Consider the following 19,759-nt stretch of genomic DNA (forward strand, 5'->3'; position numbering starts at 1 on the left):
TTTTAAAATTCGGCGATGGTGAATTTTTTAGTTTTGAGGGTCAATTAACAATATCCAATAGCCAAAATATGAACATTTAATAGGTTGCAACTTCCCTATTCACGTGCCGCTAATAATTGCTCCGAGTGAACTATCACCAAACGCGATAACTCGCCAGAAAAGACAACCATTCAAACACGCGCTCCGATCCAAAAAGGCTGATCTTAAGCTGATGCGTCGGCTCGTATATATAGGGGCCTTAACATGAAAGTCTCACTGCTGCAATGTCGTCTTCACCGTCATTCATGCGCATCTATTGCGTCATTCCACAACCGTTGAACGACTCAGACTGTACTCACCGCACACATCTTTCACCCATTGACACATTTTACGGCCTCCAACTTCCTCCGCTGCCAAAAATCGGATCACTCCTTGTTTTTCCTGCTTAACACATAGACTGCTAGGGACGAGATAACTCGTCCTCCAGAATTATGCTGTATGCGCTAGGGACGAGATAACTCGTCCTCCAGCCAACACGTTGCTATATTTTTTCAGCGGGTTCCATTGGTTTTCCTGGCTGTTCTGCCGCACATAGACGAACATTTAGACAAGGTTCAAAAAGAGAACACAAAATGGCGCCACTACTGCGTTTGCTGTGAAAACATTTTCCGATGCAAGCAGGCGTGAGCGTGATCAAACGAAATACCTTATGTGTTGTCCGTTGCTTTGAAAAATATCACAGTGTGGAAAATTTCAAGAAAAAATGTATAGAATTTGTTTTGTATGCTGTATTATTCACGAAAAAGTCCAATAAGACTGTTTTCCTTCAAATTGTTTCAAATAATTAGCTTAGCGCAGGGAGTCCATATATAGGCTGTCGACGACGCAGTCAATGTGTTGCTGTGCAACATTAAACGTTGAGCATGCATCAGTCTCTCGACCAATAGATGCTGCCTCCATTTATGCAATTCCGTGTCATCCCCTTACGCCTAAAGCCCTGGTTTCCTAGAAGCGAAATCACCGAGCTTTGGCTTCGCTACTCGGCGTGACGCTGAAATCAAAGTCAAGTGATTCCCCCGTAGCCACTCACGATGTCGATTTAGCTCGGGCGCGCATGCGCAGAAGAATCAAGTTTTCCTCTCGGCGATAAGCGATTCCGAAGGTCGGCGAGTCGCTCCTAGGAAACCAATGCTTAACGTGAAGTTTTACGCACTGACAGTGTTACGCTTGAATGAACCTTATATGTATATAAGACCATTCCATGAAAAAAACTCCATTTTATCCCACACCCAACAGCTCATATATTTCAGTAAAAAGTAAAAGTTTTAGAAAAGCAACGAACAAATTTTTTTTTTCTCTAGAATATGAAAGTATGTTTATTTGAATCATTAGTTAAAAAGAGTTTTATTTGGAAAGCATTTGAGTAATGTTTTTTTTATTGATTTTCGTTTCAGCCTTTGGAAATGCAAAAACTCATAGGAATGACAATTCATCGAGATTTGTAAGTAAGGAATGGATAATTTATTTTCTAACTTTTACTTGCGATTACTTTTATTTATTTTTTCCTTTTTATTTACTTTTAAAGTGATTCTATGTTTGGTGCGATGAAGGTAAAATTTCTACCAAAAAGAGATTTTTTTTTTTATTTAAGAGATTTCAAAAGAACTCCTCATGCACCACGAAGTATCACATGAGGCTTGCAAAAGTAAATAAAGAATCACAAAAGGCTAAAAACAAACAAAAAACCCGTACAAGACGATCACTTGGTAACAAAAATCAGCTTCCAAATCTAGTGCAAGTTTGGCAATACTCAATGGCAATAAACGCCATGGTAATGGCGAGAAGACTTTTTTCTACACCTGTTCTCAGCACCACAGAAATCTCACTTCGAAAGTTTTTTAAATTTTTCTTAAAAAACTATTTCTACTCAATTTGACGGATAGTTTATGAGTTAATTGTAGTTAAGTTTCAAAAGAATTAAACTGAAAGTAAAATTCACAACATTTTATTTGATAATCCTTTCAAGGTTTTGACAACTGTCTGTTGAATGTTTGCTAGTCTCGTATTAGTGTACTGTCCACCTCTGGCAAGTTGAGCTCCGCTGTCCGACCGATTAAACGATTCATTAGTTGAAATAGGGTTGAGTAAAAGCGGCTTAAGAACTTGCGGACTTAGTTTGTAGTGTTATTGCCCATTTGGCGAACAATATTACTATTCAGGTAAGAAGTAGCAAGCGGTAGAGGATTTTCTCGCCAATAAAAGTGAAAGCAATGGTAGCCCAACTCTGCGCCCAGTGTTGCCAGATGGTCAAATCCAGATTTCCCCAATTCCCTACCAACTTTTCCCTAAAAAACGATGTTTTCTATCAAAATTCCCCAAATTCAAAAATTATTTTTCCACTAATATTTTCATAAAATGAGTCGACTTCCTCTGATATTTTTGTCTCTTGAAAAAAAATTCCCCCCCTCCCAAATAGCCAAATTTTCTTATAAAATTCCCCAACTTTTTTTTTCTTCCCATTTTCACTTTTTTTTTTTAAATCTTCTTTATCTTTTATCTTTTTTGTTATTTTTACTAATAATAAAGCTGAAAGCCTCTCTGTCCGGATCTTTCTCTTTCTCTTCTCTCTCTGTCAGGCTCTCTGTGACGCGCATAGCACCTAGACCGATCGGCCGATTTTCATGAAATTTGACAAAGAATTAGTTTGTAGCATGGGGGTGTGCACCTTTAAGCGATTTTTCGAAAATTTGTTTTTTTTTTTTTCTTTTTCTATTCCAATTTTAAAAACATTTTCCCGAGCAAAATTATCATAAGATGGACGACTAAATTACCAAGTTATCATATTGTGGAACTGTGACGTGGGCAAACAAATTGGCTAGAAATTCATCATGCATTATTTGTAAATATAGAGGGGAAGCAAAATACTTTTGTAATTTTCTACTACGGGCAAAGCCGTGCAGGTGCCACTAGTCATAAATACAAGCGCCTGACCGAGCGATAAGAAATGACCAAATATTTTTTTTCTACTCGCATTTACTTACTCTGCTTCTGTATGTACATTTAAACTATGATTTTTGTATATATTTATCTAAGAACATTCTTCATCGCATTTATTTTTGCCTGTTTCACGTATCAACTAGTTACTCACGCAGAACTATTAATGCGAATTCCGTAGCATTATATTACACATAATGCGAAATGCGAATTCCATAAAGTTGAGCAAAGCTAAACCAACGCTGTTTGATACAAACAATATAACTACCAGATGTCAAGACGCGAATTTAAATACGAAAAAAATATTTTTTTCCCCAGGTTTTCCCCAAGGAAAAAATTTTTCCCCCAAAAAATCCCCTCAAAACCCATTTCCCCAAAATTTCCCCAGAGAGCACCAGATTTCCCCAAAATGGGGAAATTTCCCCCAATGGCAACACTGTCTGCGCCAAACAATTCCTTTTCTTACTCATAGTTCTCCCTTGAAAGAAATAGACTTGCTTAAGGTGATTGCTCTAGCTCAGCCAGGGTTGTCGCAAACATAAATAAAACTACTGTCGAATGTTTATTGAAGAATTAGAGACACAAGCTTAATGATTATGCGCGAGATGATCGTGTCTATTGTTGGGTCCACATCTGCTAAAATATTATGAGGTTGTAGCTGGTGAACGAATGCAACGAGCTCAGAATGTGAAGCGATCCGAATAGAACTGTTTTTAGTTTCTAGGGGTTTGTAACCGATAGTGAGCAGAGAACGGTAGCCCCGCAGCAATCTGAAATTGTCTTAAACATGATTTTTGCAAAAAAAAAAAAAAATAATAATTTGAATTTTGACATCTTGAATTCAAATTATGTTTTTCGCAATCACGAGTGTGTGTATGTAGGCGTGTGTGTTTGTATGTGGGAGGTATGTGCGTTTGTGTGTAGAGGGTATGTGTATGTGTGTAGAGGGTATGTGTATGTGTGTAGAGGGTATGTGTATGTGTGTGTAGGCATGTGTGTTTGTGTCTGTTTGCTGGCATAAGTGTGTGGGTAGTTGTGCATATGAATGTGTGTGTGGGGAGGGGGTATGTGTGTGTGTGCAGGCATATTTGTTTGAGTCTGTGTGCAGGCATGAATGTGCGGGTAGTTGTGTGTATGTGGTTGTGTAGGTGTGTGTGTGTGTATATGTGTGTGCGTGTGTGCGTGTAGTTGTGTATGTATGCGCGTGTGTGTCCGACATGGATGCAACCTGGAGACGGCTTTCGCTATAGGAACAGCATCGTGAGGATCCGGTCGACTGTGATGCTGTGGAGGGTGGCGGTGCGAAAATAAAATGGATAGGACGCCAAAAATAGTCAAATGAGAACAATAAGCAATCATGATTGCTCAAAAAAAAAAAAAAAAAAAAAACCTCAGGTAAAAAAAAAAAAAAAAGTAGTTGACAGTGCACTAAATATTGACCCTTATTGAGAAAAATTAATTAATAAAAGAACTTGAAGCTAAAAGATCATCAAAGAATACGTTGAAAGGTAAATTTTGAAACTTTTAACACCATTTTATAATTTTGTATTTTTTGTACAATTCTGTATCTTCTCCTGGTAACTTATTTCTCTTGATAAGTGTCAACCACTAATGCAGTATCAACTACTGGTGGTTTTATCATAGTTATATGAAGATCACTAGTGGTACCCGCACGGCTCTGCCCGTAGAAAATAATTAAAAGGTCATTTTGGTTCGCCTGTATATTTACAAGTAATAGATGGTGATTTTCTCGCCAATTTTGCTCGCCCATGTTACGGTTCCACGTTATGATAATTTGGTACTTTACACGCCCACGTTATGATCTTTTGCTCTGTAAAATGTTCTTAAAACTGGAATAGAAAAAGATTAAAATCGAATTTTCGAAAAATCGCTTCGAGGTGCACACCCCATGCTACAAACTAATTTTGTGCCAAATTTCATGAAAATCGGCCGAGTGGTCAAGGTGCTTTGCGCGTCACAGAGATCCAGACTGAGAGACTTTCAGCTTTATTATTAGTGAAGATTACCAAACTAAACATTAAACTTACTGAGCTTCATTTTTATGCTTAAAATGAATGATATTTTTAATACAATAGGGAAGTTTTCGATTTTTCAATTTTATTTTTATATGATAGAGTAACATGTATGAACATCATAGGTGAAAAAAAATTTTCGATACGATAAGTAGTTTTTTTTTTAAATTAATTTTTAAAGTTCAAGCTTTTGTGACGTCAAATGGCATAGGAAGTGACGTCATGCCCTCTTCCGTAGGGGAGAAGCCGAAGGTCACGCATTCGACTTCGAAGACGAAACGTAAAAGGCTTATCTCCTCGCATTTAACTCCTTGCGTTTCTGGAACATAAACCTCTCATCCTCTCGGAAATATTCGAATAAAATCATTGATGTTACACGAGGAAGATTATTTAGATTGTGCTTTAACGAATCCGGTCTCCAAGTGTGTTCAAAAGGATTATTGAATTTCTAAAAAATAAAAATATCAGCGCGCTCAAAATGTTCCTAGCGAAAACAAGGATCTTCGGCGGAAGGCTGCACATTCGCGCCCTGTGACGTAGGCTCGTGACGTTTCAGAAGCGCGCACTTTTGCGCGTGGATTTTTAAAAATTCATTAAAAATCAACCACGGTGTTTTAAAATTCGGCGATGGTGAATTTTTTAGTTTTGAGGGTCAATTAACAATATCCAATAGCCAAAATAAGAACATTTAATAGGTTGCAACTTCCCTATTATGCTGTCAAAAATTGAACCTTGGAGCCATTGTACGCAAAATACGCCGCCAGCTCAGTTATGCATCCGAGGACTGCAGTTTCGTGCTTTTTAGCACTCATCAGCCCGGAATAGGAAGTAACTGTGTAAATGGTATATTGTTCTAAGACGGCACAAATAAATGTTTTCATACATTTATTTGAATAATTTAATTCATAAGTTTTCACCACTAATATTAAGCTTTTACTTTTTTATACGTAATTACAGCAAGAGCATAAAACTAATTGTACGTATGTTTTTTTTTTTTTTTCATTCATTCAGCACTTGTAAGTTTTTTCTGCTCTTTAAGTGGCAGGGACTTTTTGGAAATTTAGTTATTACCTTAACCACTTCTTATCTTCTCTAGTTACAGAAAATGGGCACGATCGTAATTTAATCGGTTCTTCGGAACGACGCCTGCAGACGAAAACTTTGGACTAGTTAAGGGAAGAGAGTATCTGGTTATGACTGAACATAAAAATTTACCGTATCAGCGAAGATGCAGTCGTTATGCGATATTTCGTTCAAAAAATTGAAAATGCGACAGTTTTAGGCTCTTTTAATAGAGAGTGGTAATTAGGTTTCGTGGGGTGTTATCGCTACTGCTTGGATAGCTAGAAGATGGAATAACATTGGTTCAGATTTTTTCCCACTAATAGTACACATTATTTCTAAGATTTTTTTAAATACGAGAACGAGAACTTAAAATAAACGTTTGCCACAATGTTTTAATCATTTTTTACTTCCTTTTACAAAAAAGGAAGTATTGTATTCGCGAAAAAAATTTCACTCAAAAATTGACCGTAATTTCCATTTTGCTCACCTCCTAATGAATGTTGAGGTTTTTTTTCGACTCGACCGCACGTAGATAAGTGTCTAAGAACGTATAGACACGCGAAATATCCATTTTGACAATTCCCGAGTTAGTTACAACGAGTTTTCTCGTGACGTCTGTATGTACGTATGTATGTATGTGCGTATGTGCAGATGTGCGTATGTGCGTATGTATGTCGCATAACTCAAGAACGGTATGTCCTAGAAAGTTGAAATTTGGCACGTAGACCCCTTGTGGAGTCTAGTTGTGTACTTTCCTTTTTGGTTGCATTTGGATGTTCCTAAGGGGCTCTTTTGCCCCTTTTTGGGGGAAAATCATTGTTAATTTTGATGTAAACTCAAGTTGTGTTATAATTTGTCGGACATTTGGCGCTATATCGCCAGTCGTTTGGTCGCCAAGTTTTGTAGCGACAAATTTGGCGATTTTTTTTCTTTTTTTTTAAATATGGTTTCAATTCGGTCCCTGTTGGTGATATTTAGAGTAAACAATTGAATTGACGTCTGTATGCGTGTATGTATGTGCGTATGTGTGTATGCGTGTATGTATGTCGCATAACTCAAGAATGGAATGTCCTAGAAAGTTGAAATTTGGTACGTAGACCTCTAGCGGGGTCTAGTTGTGCACCTCCCCGTTTGGTTGCATTCGGGTGTTTCTAAGGGGGCCTTTTGCCTCTTTTTTGGGGGGAAATCATTGTTAATTTTGATGCAAACTCAAGTGGTGTTATACTTTGGCGGACACTTGGCGATATATCGCCAGTGTTTTGTTCGCCAAGTTTTGTCGTCAACTTGGCGACAAATTTGACGATTTTTTACATTTTTTTTATTAATCTGGTTTCAATTTGCCACTGTTAGTGATATTTAGAGAGTAACCTATTGAATCCATAGACTAATAATAAGAGTAGACCGAGCTTTCTCAGACTTGCTGATGAAAAAATTGGTTCATGGATACATCATGTGACTGGTGGGAGGCTTGGCGAAAACTTGGGCAGCATGGTTGCTAGATGGCAACATTATCTATAGTTTGGCACTCGACATGTATTTTAAAACGTAATGTGTTTTCATTATAATTTTTTTTTCCAGATGCAGAGATTGAACTGTTTTTCTTTTAGTTATGCATTATTTTGTCATTAGTTTTTGATCACAGTTTTCAGTAACTTTTATTTCATTTGGAACTGCTACGTGAGCGTTGGCGTGAACGTAATGGCGTAAACGTTTTGCGTTAACCCAAAAATGTACTAATCGGTATCGTAAATTGAATATGTAGGTAAAAATCTTACCGTTTGCCGATTCTTTTTGGGCGCTTGCATCTTTAATTGCTTAGAGAGTTATTAAAATTGACTAAAAAAAATGCACAATACTATCTAAACGAAAAACTCACTATATTAACAAAATACTTACAACTTAGAATAACAAATTTACAAATCGGACTCCAGAAAATATCATTCTTCCGTGTTCCATCAATTCTATTTATTTTATTTCTCGCGGACGTTGATCGTCTGCTACGATCAACGCCCGCTGTTGCTAGGATATCCACAATTGTTACACATTTATGAGCGTGTAATTCATTTTCGTTATCACGGCACCCCGGTGTCACGACACTCCAGATGTTGCGTCAATTTCTAAAGTCGAAAAACACGAGCTTCCTGCTGCAAGAAAAATTACAATTTCATTCCAAGTTTTCATACACATAAAACATTTGCATGAAAGCGATTTGAAAATCAGGTAATTAATGAAAAAAATAACGCTACCAGCATTTTTCTTCTTTTGACGTTACGAGTAAAAATTAGATTTGCATGGAGCTGTAAAAATACAGCTGATCATAAAGAGTCTTTACATGCATGTAAACTGCTATAAGGATTGGCCATAAGTGTCAAAACTAAGGATTCAGTTGGGTTAACCACTAACCCCTACCAGCATCTCATGCCACGCCCCTGGCACAAGGTATTAGTTAGAATATCTATTGTTACTGATGACATCGCATCCATTATTATTTCCCTTCATATCCCAGCACTGGGGACCAATGTGTAAATTCTTTTTGTCTTTGAAACATCCTCCCAGATAAAACAACGTAGCGAGTTACTTCTTTCACAGTTATGCGGTATGTTAAAGATCCCTCGAGTACTCGTTAAGGTTGGACTGCTTTTGGCCAAATTGAATTCCTAGTGCAATTTCGCTTTGAAGAGAGCCCAGGTGTCTCCATCTGTTGGGAAAACTGGGCAACAAAATTCTCGTGGTAGGGGCATCCACCGATACTGGTGCTGCAAGTAAGATTGGATGCTATATCAGTGGGTCGCACTAGGTCTGCAAATGATTGTGCCTCTGACACAGCTCCATTAGAAAGAAAAAAATTTCTTCTTTCATGACGCGATTTCAGTTTCCGCGGCTAAAGCCACCTACATTACATTGGTTACTACTCTACTTAGGAGGAAACACCTGTTATGATCAGGAGAAAAAAGCATGTATGAGTCTGAAGGTTTTTTTTTTTTTTTTGAGCAATCACGATTGCTTATTGCTTTTATTTGACTGTTTTGATGTGCTATCATTTTGTTTCCCCACCAGCACCCTCTGCAGCATCACCGTCGACGGGGTCCTCACGATGCTGCTCCTCTAGCAAAAACCGTCTCCCGGTTGCATCCATATGCTACACACACGCGCATACATGCACAACTACACACACACACGCACACACAAATACATACACCTACACACATACACAAACACATACACACACACAACTACATACACACATTCAAACACATACATACACACACACGCATACATACAGACACCTACACATACATACAGACACCTACATGTACACACACAACTACCCACACAATCATCACACTCATGCCTATACAAAACTACCCACACACTCATCACACTCATGCCTACACACAACTACCCACACACTCATCACACTCATGCCTGCACACAGACACAAACACATATGCCTACACACACATACACATTCCTCACCACACACAAACACTCATACACACAACTACCTACACACTCATACCTGCACACAGACACAAACACACATGCCTACACACACATACACATACCCCCTTACACACAAACACACATACCTCCCCCCCACACACATAAACACACATGCCTATATACACACACATACACACACACTCGTGATTGCGAAAAACTAATTTGAATTCAGGATGTCAGAATTCAAATTAATTTTTCTTTTTTTTATTGAGCAATCACGATTGCTTATTGTTCTCACTTGACTGTTTTTGGCGTTCCTTTGATTTTTCCCACCGCTACCCTCCGCACCATCACGGTCGATGGGCTCCTCACGATGCTGCACCTCTAGAGAAAGCCGTCTCCAGGTTGCATCCACGTCCTACACACACTCGCATACATACACAACTACACACGCACACACAAACACATGCACACACGCATACATACAGACACCCACACATACACACACATACACACAACTACCCACACATTCAAGCCTGCACACAGACACAAACATATATGCCTACACACACGTACACATACCCCCCCCCCCCCACAGACACAAACACACATGCCTACACACACATACACATAACCCGTACACACACACATACCTCCCACACACAAACACACACACCTACATACACACACTCGTGATTGCGAAAAACATAATTTGAATTCAAGATGTCAAAATTCAAATTATTATTTTTTTTTTAACAGATTTTTTTTTTGTGAGACTTGATGCACATCCAGTGCTTTGTATCCAATGGCTGCGCACTTACAACGAGGTGTCTCACCACATCTCACCGGCTTGCCTGTACTCTCGTCGATCATGTCAGTAGACTGTGAAGACGAATGACGTCCAGGTCGTCAGTTATGTTGACGAGTGGAAACGAGCCGCTGAAGATTCTAAACGGAGAGCATAACTTTGTGGTCTTACACGCTCTGTTAACAGATATCTTTCAGCAGGCTAGTTTAAACCTGTCACCACTGGCTGCTATTCATCACGGAATACTACTTGGAAAGTTTAGTGCGATTTAAAAACTGATTACAGTTCACTAGTCTTGTAGGGAATTTCAATACCTCTTTCAACTTCAAATTTTTATCGCAATAAACTGCGCGTTTTTTAAGACATACACTGCTCTAGACAGGCCAACTTCAGTATCTGCAAAAAATAATATTAGAGGCATTTGCGATTCGGAGAAAAGCGTTTTTCATTTCCCACAAACATCACTAAAATATTAAAATATGAAGTTAGACCACTGATTAGAAAAGGATTTATTTTTAGCGAAAACCAAATAAGAAAATTTGTGCAAGACAACTGAGGTAAGTTAAATGACTAAAATGCGAAGAATAAGGAAAAAATTAGTACTTAAAATAAATAAAAATGAAAAATTGTAGATAGTGTCATTTGCCTGCCGTATATATTTTTGTAAATGTGTATTTTTTTTTTATTGATTTCCATTGCTTTTTTGTTGCAGGGCAAATATATGGAAATTGAATTCGATTTCAAAGGCTGTCCAGTTGGGGGATCAATCACTAATTGTAAGTATCTAAAATCTTATTTTGTTCTTCCCTAGCAGTATTCACAAAGCGTTGCCAGTGATAAAGATTTAAAAGGTGTCGCTTGCGGAGACTTTTCAAGAAAAAAAACTTAATATCAGCCAAACGAAGGGAAAATGTAGCGAGTTATATTTCCTTAAATAAAATAAGCCCAAAACATATTTCCACCGCAGTGTTTCAGTAGAATAGTCCTTTAAAACCCTCAGTGGAATAAGACAACAAGTAAAAATAATTATTTTTAGAATTAGAACAAAAATCCTTGCAAATCTTGATTATAAGAAATTCAACTGTCCTCAAAAGTTCTCATTAGAAGAAGAATAACAGTACAAAATTATCTGTTAGAAAAAGGCAATCATACCTGAAGCTTCCTATTTGAATAAGAACAACAGCGATTTAATATTTCCATTACACTAGCAGCAACAATGGGGTCATTTCCAAAATTTTAAAAATATTTTTTTCTGAAAGAGCATGCTTTAAAACATAGTATCTGACCATTTTTTAAATAATTTATTTAAGTTTAATATTTTTACAAAATTACTTAAATCGTTGCGCTTTCATTGTTTGCCCTTCTTTCGTGTGACATCACAAATGATGAAATGCCATTCAATGTTGCCATTTTCACAGAACTAAATATTTAATTCGCATCTTTATTCACGTGTATTGGCAACGATATGGTTGATAGCAAGCGTAGAGCGCAATTTTAATTCGCTACTTGATTATCATTACGTGGAAACGTAGTAGAAAGATGCGCCAAAGTGTATCATTTTTGACGTCATAAAGACCACGCCTTGTTTGAAAAATCGGACATTCAAAAAAAATGACAATAATAATAATTAAAAATAACTGTAAGGAAAATGAAAGTATTTTCTGGGTCCATGTAATTTTTTTTTTTTTTTTTGCTCATTCTATCAATTTCAATGATTAAAAGTAGTACTTTTGGCTGAAGGAAACCACCCCATTCTCAAAAATTCACTTAAGAATAAGGAAAACAGTTTCTTAAGTAAAAGTAAATGGTTTACTAAAAATTTTGGAATAGATTTGGAGTAAGGACAACAGATCCTAAAAATTTCTCATAAGAATAAAGACGATTTTTTAAAAATCTTAATTCAATAAGAACCGCCGTAACTAACTCCCCATAAAAACTCCCTATAAAAGTCCCCATATGAATAAAATCAACAATTTGGAAAATTCAACAGTAAAAGGATTCTTGAATAATGTCAACTCTAATAATTTCTATCGCAGTAAAGGCAACACCCCCAAAATATAAGAAAACAGTCCCTATAAAGATTGATTTGATTATGAACTGCAGTTCCGAAAATTCCCATATGATTAAGGTCAATAGCTTCTAAAATCCCATATCAATATAAGGACATCATTTTTAAAATAATGTCAACATTCTCTCTAAAAATCCTCGTCAAAGTATGGGCAACTGTCCAGAAAAATCTCCATTAAAATAACGACAACAGTTCGGAAGAAAAATCGTAACTATAGTAAGGTCGACAGTACTTTAACATTCTAATTAGATAAAGAAGGAAAGCCTCTGAAAATGTCCTTTACAATAAAAAGCACTGTTCTTCATTTTCCTTAACAGTCCCTCTAAAATTAAAAAATCAGAATAAAGACAGTACTTTCTAAATAAAAAAAGTATCAAAAGTTTTCATTAGTATAAGAAAACAGAGTTGCTTAAGATCCCCATTGAACTGAAAACAACTGTCTCTAAAAATCCACACTGGAAAAAAAAAATAGTCCCTGACAATCTGACTGGAATACGACAAACAGTTCTTTAAAATCCTCATTGAACTAGAGACTACAGTCTCTAAAAAATCCCCATTGTAATTTAGATTACTGTTTTTGACTAACGTCAAAGTTTTTTGCTATAATTAGAACAAATCATCCTACATTTTAAAAAATTGCTTGAAAATCCCTAGTACTATAGTAAATGCTTTTTTAAAGGTTAAAAGCTATTTTTTTTTTTTTGAACCCTGCACTTTTTTCACGGACTAATGTAGTAGGGTAGGCATGCCAGACGTCCCGGTTTGACCAGGACAGTCCCGGTTTTCAGTCAAAATGTCCCGGCCGGTTTAATTCACGTCCCGGAAAAAGATAAATTTGATTACAAATGACCAAAAAGGTCTAAAAATAATTAATTGTGACGGATAATTTTGGATAATTACTTTATCATTTGTAACATTGACTTGTAAAGTTAATAATAGACTAGCTTGTGAGGATTTTTACAAGAAGATTGAACCAAAAAAGACTCTAAAAAAGTCGTATAAAATGAAAAGTATGTCGAATTTTGTTCAATTTTTTATTCATCATTCAAAGTGTTTTTTCTCACTAAAAAAATTGTAAATAATTTACATCTAAGAATTGAACTGTTCAAATTTTACGCGCTCATGTCATTTTTTTATTACCATTTTTAGGTTTATAATACGTAACCATTTATTCATGGCATTGAGAATAAAGACTCTAAAAAATAACAATAGCCCTATAAAACACTTCAAAAATCAACCACAGGTGTGTAGCCTCTTGAATTCTAGCGACGTTGGGGGGAAGGGGGAGAGAGATTCGGGTGTCCCGGTTGAACATTTCGAAAATCTGGCAAGCCAAAGTATGAGTAGTACATTTTGTATTGTGTGATATGATCTAAAACTATTTAAAAAGACTATTTATTTAATAAACTAACATAAATACATGATACAACTCACTTGTTTTCTTTTCTTTTGCAGACCTCTTGGAAAAGGCAAGTATGAGTTTAGCTGTTGATTTTTTACAATAACAGAGTAAATTAAAGCTTATTGCGTAATAATAAAGTTTTAAGCTACCTTTTGCAACGCCCTGAATTATTCTGTTCTACTTAACTCAAAAACTATGGGGAAACATTTAAAATATTCGTTAACCCTTGAATCATTTTTACGTATTCAAAATAACACCAAGAAATTCTTTTCCTAAAACGGAATATTTTCCTTGCAAAAATTTCTGAAGCTACTTTAGGAAACACTCTGTTTTAATTCGTAGAATGTTGTCATGTATACTAGCATTGCAACTTCTCTGAAGAACTCGTTTTTCAAAGAATTTTTACTGGACAGCTTTTGTTTTAAGCACATTTTAAACATTTTAAAGAAAACAGTGTTTCGATAGTTTTTGCATAAGAAAGGCATAAATCTAATCATGCTATAAAGCTGTGCTGCTGTCATGGTGTAATACAGTAAATTATCATCTTTATACATAAAGGGCTAATCTCTGTCCGGATGTCCGGGGTAAACTTCAAAACTACTGGAGGGATTTTAACCATTTTTTCACCATAGATAGCTACATAAACGGGGAACAATTTAGGCTATAATTTATTGCTAAAAAACTTAGTTTACGAACGTCGTGATTGAAAACAGTAAATGTCATGTAATTTCCACATCAAATGATTAAAAATTAAACCCATTGTTTCGAAAATTCGTTGCCTAACAACAGGAACATTAAAAGTAATCCTAATGTAAATTTTGAATCAAGGCCTCTCTGGAGCAAGCATGATATTTATTGCTTTCTTAGGAGTTGCATCCTTATCTTTATACATAAAGGGCTACTTCTGTCCGGATATCCGGGGTAAACTTCAAAACTACTGGAGGGATTTTAACCATTTTTTCACCATAGATAGCAACATAATCGGGGGACCACTTAGGCTATAATTTATAGTTAGGAATCTTAGTTTAAAAACGGCGTGATCGAAAACTGTGAATGTCATGTAATTTCCACATCAAATGATTAAAGATTAAACCCATTGTTTCGAAAATTCGTTGCCTTACAACAGCAATATTAAAAGTAATCATAATGTAAATTTTGAATCAAGGCTTCTCCGGAGCAAACATGAGTCTAAAGTCATTTAAACATTTGGAAACTCACTTTTTGCACACTTAGGTAAACATAGTAGAGAGCATTTTTCTTTCTTTTTTCTTTTTTTTTTTGTGTGTGTGTACTAGAAGCGTACAGTTTTTTTTAGTGATCTTTGTTTTTGTTAGATATATTTTGGAAATTCTTCAAATTTTTATATGCTTCACTTTGCACTTTCGTTTCTAAATGAATACTCTTTCGTTCTTTATACTTATTGCTGTTTTACTTTTATGGGTAAGGATGAAGCTCAATTTTTAATGACGTCAAAGCGGTGTGTTTTGAGTTCTTTCAGTTAAAACAGAAAACAAAAGAAAGTAGCGATTGTTTCTCACAATTATTACTGACCCAGGCAACGCCGGGTATTTTTGCTAGTATTAGTATAAAACCTGTTATACTGCAAAAAGGAATTTCGTTTCAATGAAAGAAAAACTGTTTAAAGATTTTGCAGTTGTGTTGAGAGGATTTCTTACTTTTAGTCTAGGGTTGTGGTCCAAGCTCAAGGGGAAAGAAATTTTCATATATTTTATCAACTGCTCAGTGGCGCCGACGTACACCTCCTCAGTAAGTAGCATCTTTTAAACTTTTATTTAATAATGTCTGAATAATAAAGATACTTGTGCTGGGCGGTCAGAGAGCACATGTATTAATGTACCCATCCATTGTCACATCAATGCGTCGCAAATGGTGACCCGGGCGTACTATGGAGACACACATAGTGCTGGTCATACGTTAGGTTTGTTTTCCACAAGAAGGCATTTCGCCACCTTCTCGAACGCAGAGTTCAATTTTACGCGGGGATGATCGGTAAACATATCCTTGTGCTTGTAAATGAGACAACCAGACAACATTAACTTTGTCATCTTTCTAACCCCTTCAGACCTGGTGTCCGGTATACCGGACATACACTTTAAACAGCTGCTAATCATTTAATAATTGATTAAATTACTTGATTTTTTTTTTTTTTTGTAGTTTACTCTTTACATTCTGCTTATTATAATCTGTGAAATATTTTTTTGTTTTGGGATTGACAACACTGACATATAAGGATTAGGAGATAGAGAGGGGCTCATTTTTCCAACCATGGATTCTCGTATGAAAAGCGAGGGTTCTTTTCTGATTTTTTAAACAAATATATAATTTTTAATTAATCGTTTCAAACGCTCATATTATGTTTTATTATTGTTTAAACAACATTTTATGATGAAGTTTGTTGGGTATTTTATCGTTTTTTATATGAAATATTAATTTCAAAAATATAAGTCCGGAATATTGAACGTGGCATATCTCTTTTAATTTTTCTCTAACAAACCCGAAATTTTTTCTATAAGATACCCTTTACCATAGTATACTGTGTGCCTAATATAAACATTTTTGGTATTTCATAATTCCGACAGAAAGGGTTAATGTCCAAAAAAAGTTTTAGGGTCCTTTACATCATTTGCCTGTTGTTACTTTCGTTATTTTTACATTTTAAAAACTGATGCTTTTACGACAAAATGCTATGATCTGAATATGCTTTCTGCCGAAACAGCGAAATAGAATCATCGGATACCACGTGGCGGTTTGGGGTCAAAATGTCGCCACCGAAATGTCGCGGGACAAAATGTCGCTGCCAAAATGTCGCCAGTCCAAAATGTCGCCGGCCTAAAATGTCGCCAGTCCTAAATGTCGTCGGTCCAAAATGTCGCCAACCCAAAATGTCGCCGGCCTAAAATGTCGCCGGTCCAAAATGTCGCTTGCCAAAAATGTCTCCAGGCCAAAATGTCGCCGGTCCAAAATGCCGCTTGCCCAAAATGTCGCCGGTCCAAAATGTCGCCAGGCCAAAATGTCGCCGGTCCAAAATGTCGCCAGGCCAAAATGTCGCCAGTCCAAAATGTTGTCTTGTCAAAATGTCGCCGGCCAAAAAACCCCCGGCAGTCCAAAATGTCGTCGAGGCAAAATGTCGCCAGTCCAAAATGTCACTGGTTCAAAATGGCGACATTTTGGCCCGGCGACATTTCTGGCTGGCGGCATTTTGGGCTGGCGATATTTCGGACCGGCGACATTTCTGGCTGGCGGCATTTTGGGCTGGCGATATTTTTGACCGGCGACATTTTGGACCGGCGACATTTTGGTCTGGCGACATTTTGCACTGGCGACATTTTGGGACTGGCGATATTTTGCACTGGCGACATTTTGGACCGGCGACATTTTGGCCGCGATATTTTGTCCCGCGACATTTCGGCCGCGACATTTTGGGCGTATACCCCACGTGACGAAGGCGGAATCAAGTGACTTCTCGTGGAAAATGGACAATACTCGTACTTCTACTCTTAGCAGTTTAGGTTGAGTGATGCTTATTTCTGACGGACGGATGTGGGTGTGGACGGACTTTTGTTATGCGAATCCAGTGCATTACAGTAAGCCAAAAGGACCTCTGGTTAATTAATCCTGTACTTTACATGATTAATTTACCAGAGGGTTAGAGGATTGCCATGGAATTTAGTGTTGTGATTTAAAAAACCAAAGAGACCTCAAGTTACTGCAGCAAATTTGGATTATATGTTCTCTGACCGTGCGCCGAATACCTTTCCCATTTTCCTGCATCTTGTCTCATTTAACTCATTTATAAGCTGTAAGGCCTGCTTCAGACGAGGAAACTTCGTTGAATCAACTTTGGAACGGGCGGTTAGCAGGATGTGCAAACAGGTAGAAAAGTGAAGGAATTGCCCGGCATCTATAGACCTTTCATTGGCTGCTTTACTTTTATCTTTGTACATTCGTACATTATTCTCTTTTGCTTTTCGTCACCATGCCACGTGTCAGGGATAATGATGACGCTTGTTTATCATTTTCGCTGTTTATTTACAGAACTCACGATTATGTTACACATTACAATTACAATTAGATATTTGCAGTTCGAATTCATCCATTTCGGCTGGTGGACCTTCTCAGAGCCTACGCTCTCCACAACCATACCAGGTGAAGTCTCGTGCTAGAATCCCTCTGAAATGTTCTCACAGTCCAGCACACCCTGTCCGTTAACAGGTTGCACATGTTGTGCACTTGCAACCTTAGGGCAAGTTGAACCCGGTGGCAGCATCCTTCGCCCGACAGCCAACTCATCAGGAACATGTGCGGCTGCCATTCTAATCCTTATGAGTTGGACCAACTTTTTAGTTGATTCAACTCATCGGGACATTGTCAAGCTTTTGCTCTACTCACGAGCAAACTAGTTGAGTCAACTCGGTTCAGTTTTAACACTGTTGTGGAGCATCTGCTCTGATAGATTCGGCTTATTAGAAGAAAAATTTGTCAACTAAGTTGCTTCGTTTAAACAGGGTTGCCACGCACCTGGAAAACATGGAAAACCTGGAATTGTCAGGGAAAATGAAACACCTAAAATGGTCAGGGAATTGTCAGGGAAAGTCACAAATTATTGAAATTTCTAGAAATGTCAGGGAATCTCTCAATTTTTGGATGAAACTGTTGCGTAAAAATGTGGAAGTGTGGTAACTGTTCCATTCCAGATGAACGAATTTTATTGATAGCCCAGTGGTTGGGTAGTTGAATACGGAAGTAATTGGTGGAAAGCTGGAAATTGTTTTAATTTATGCCGTATGGGTCTGTAATGACCATACTAAGTTTTCCCCCTTCTACTAAGTGAGCTTTCGCCACAGCGTCCAAATTAGTGCCAAAAAACACCTGTTTTTTCATTAGTGTTAAAATATCTCAAAAATGGCTCTTAAAACGACCAAAAATACACACAGGTTTCTTGTAGAGCACAAAATACTGAACAAAATGAGTACCTACAACCTGCATTTTTGTTAAATATTAAGCTCACAACTCTATTTCAAAAATTGGCTTAAATTACTAATTAAGCGCTTAAAGCCAGAACGCACCTTGTTCCTAAGCTCCCTAACGTAAAAAAATGGCAGGAAAACTTTATTATGTTCATTATTGTAATAGAAATATATCGTAGGTGGAATAAAAGTATGAATGAGAAGGAAGGAAGTTGAAAGTAAGGAGGGAGGGGGGGGGGAAACGCGTATCCAGGTTAATTATGCTAACCCCTTCCCACTCCCACCGGCTCTCCCTTTCTCCACTGAAATACCTTCGTTCCCTCCCTTCCGTCCACTCACCCCTTTCTTAGAGGCCGAATAAACCTTTTTATGCTGAAATTTCTCCCATTCGCTAAAAATTCCGGAGGGTGGTTTCTTACAATCGAAATTTTAATGCATTTCCAATGGGAAACTATTATACAATATATTTAACAACACAGCTTTTATATCTAAGTAATTCTTAAAAGTAATTCTTCTAAGAAATAAAAAATAGTATAAAAGAAAATAAGTTCAGAAATGCAAAATTCGCTTCTCAGAGTATGTATGATGAAATTATACTCGAAACAGTATTCATATATCACTCATAAAAAGTAATCTTCTTTTTATCTAACTATTGACGATAAATAAACAGTCAGACTTATTTCAATGAACACTCAATTTTTGCATTCTAGTAGTGCAAAATGAAATATTGATCAAATTAACACACAGATAAGAGTAATTAAAAAGGTACTAGACACGTAATTGTAGAAAATATATTTAATTACGAAAACGTGAGGTACAAAGGGCAACATTCCAGATTTCAAAACAGCTCTTATTTTCTTATGTTAAATAAAGAAAGACATTAGATATTAAAAGTAAAATGCAATATATACATATGGGTCACCTAAAATGATACGTTGAGCATCGCTAAAACATTTGACAACATGTGAAAGTTTCACA

At 36.8% G+C, this 19,759-nt stretch overlaps 1 protein-coding gene across 1 annotated transcript in view; it reads left to right on the top strand.

The window, feature by feature from the left end:
* LOC129235127 (unconventional myosin-Ia-like) overlaps positions 1 to 19,759 on the top strand; it is a 343,494-nt gene that overhangs the window by 224,927 nt on the left and 98,808 nt on the right. Inside the window, exons 7-10 of the mRNA XM_054868818.1 lie at positions 1,434 to 1,480; positions 11,036 to 11,099; positions 13,847 to 13,860; positions 15,476 to 15,560. Of these exons, the coding sequence (XP_054724793.1) occupies positions 1,434 to 1,480; positions 11,036 to 11,099; positions 13,847 to 13,860; positions 15,476 to 15,560 (210 nt within the window). The remainder of the gene's footprint in view (positions 1 to 1,433; positions 1,481 to 11,035; positions 11,100 to 13,846; positions 13,861 to 15,475; positions 15,561 to 19,759) is intronic.

The sequence above is a fragment of the Uloborus diversus genome, chromosome 2 (assembly GCF_026930045.1).
Source record: "Uloborus diversus isolate 005 chromosome 2, Udiv.v.3.1, whole genome shotgun sequence".
NCBI lineage: Eukaryota > Metazoa > Arthropoda > Arachnida > Araneae > Uloboridae > Uloborus > Uloborus diversus.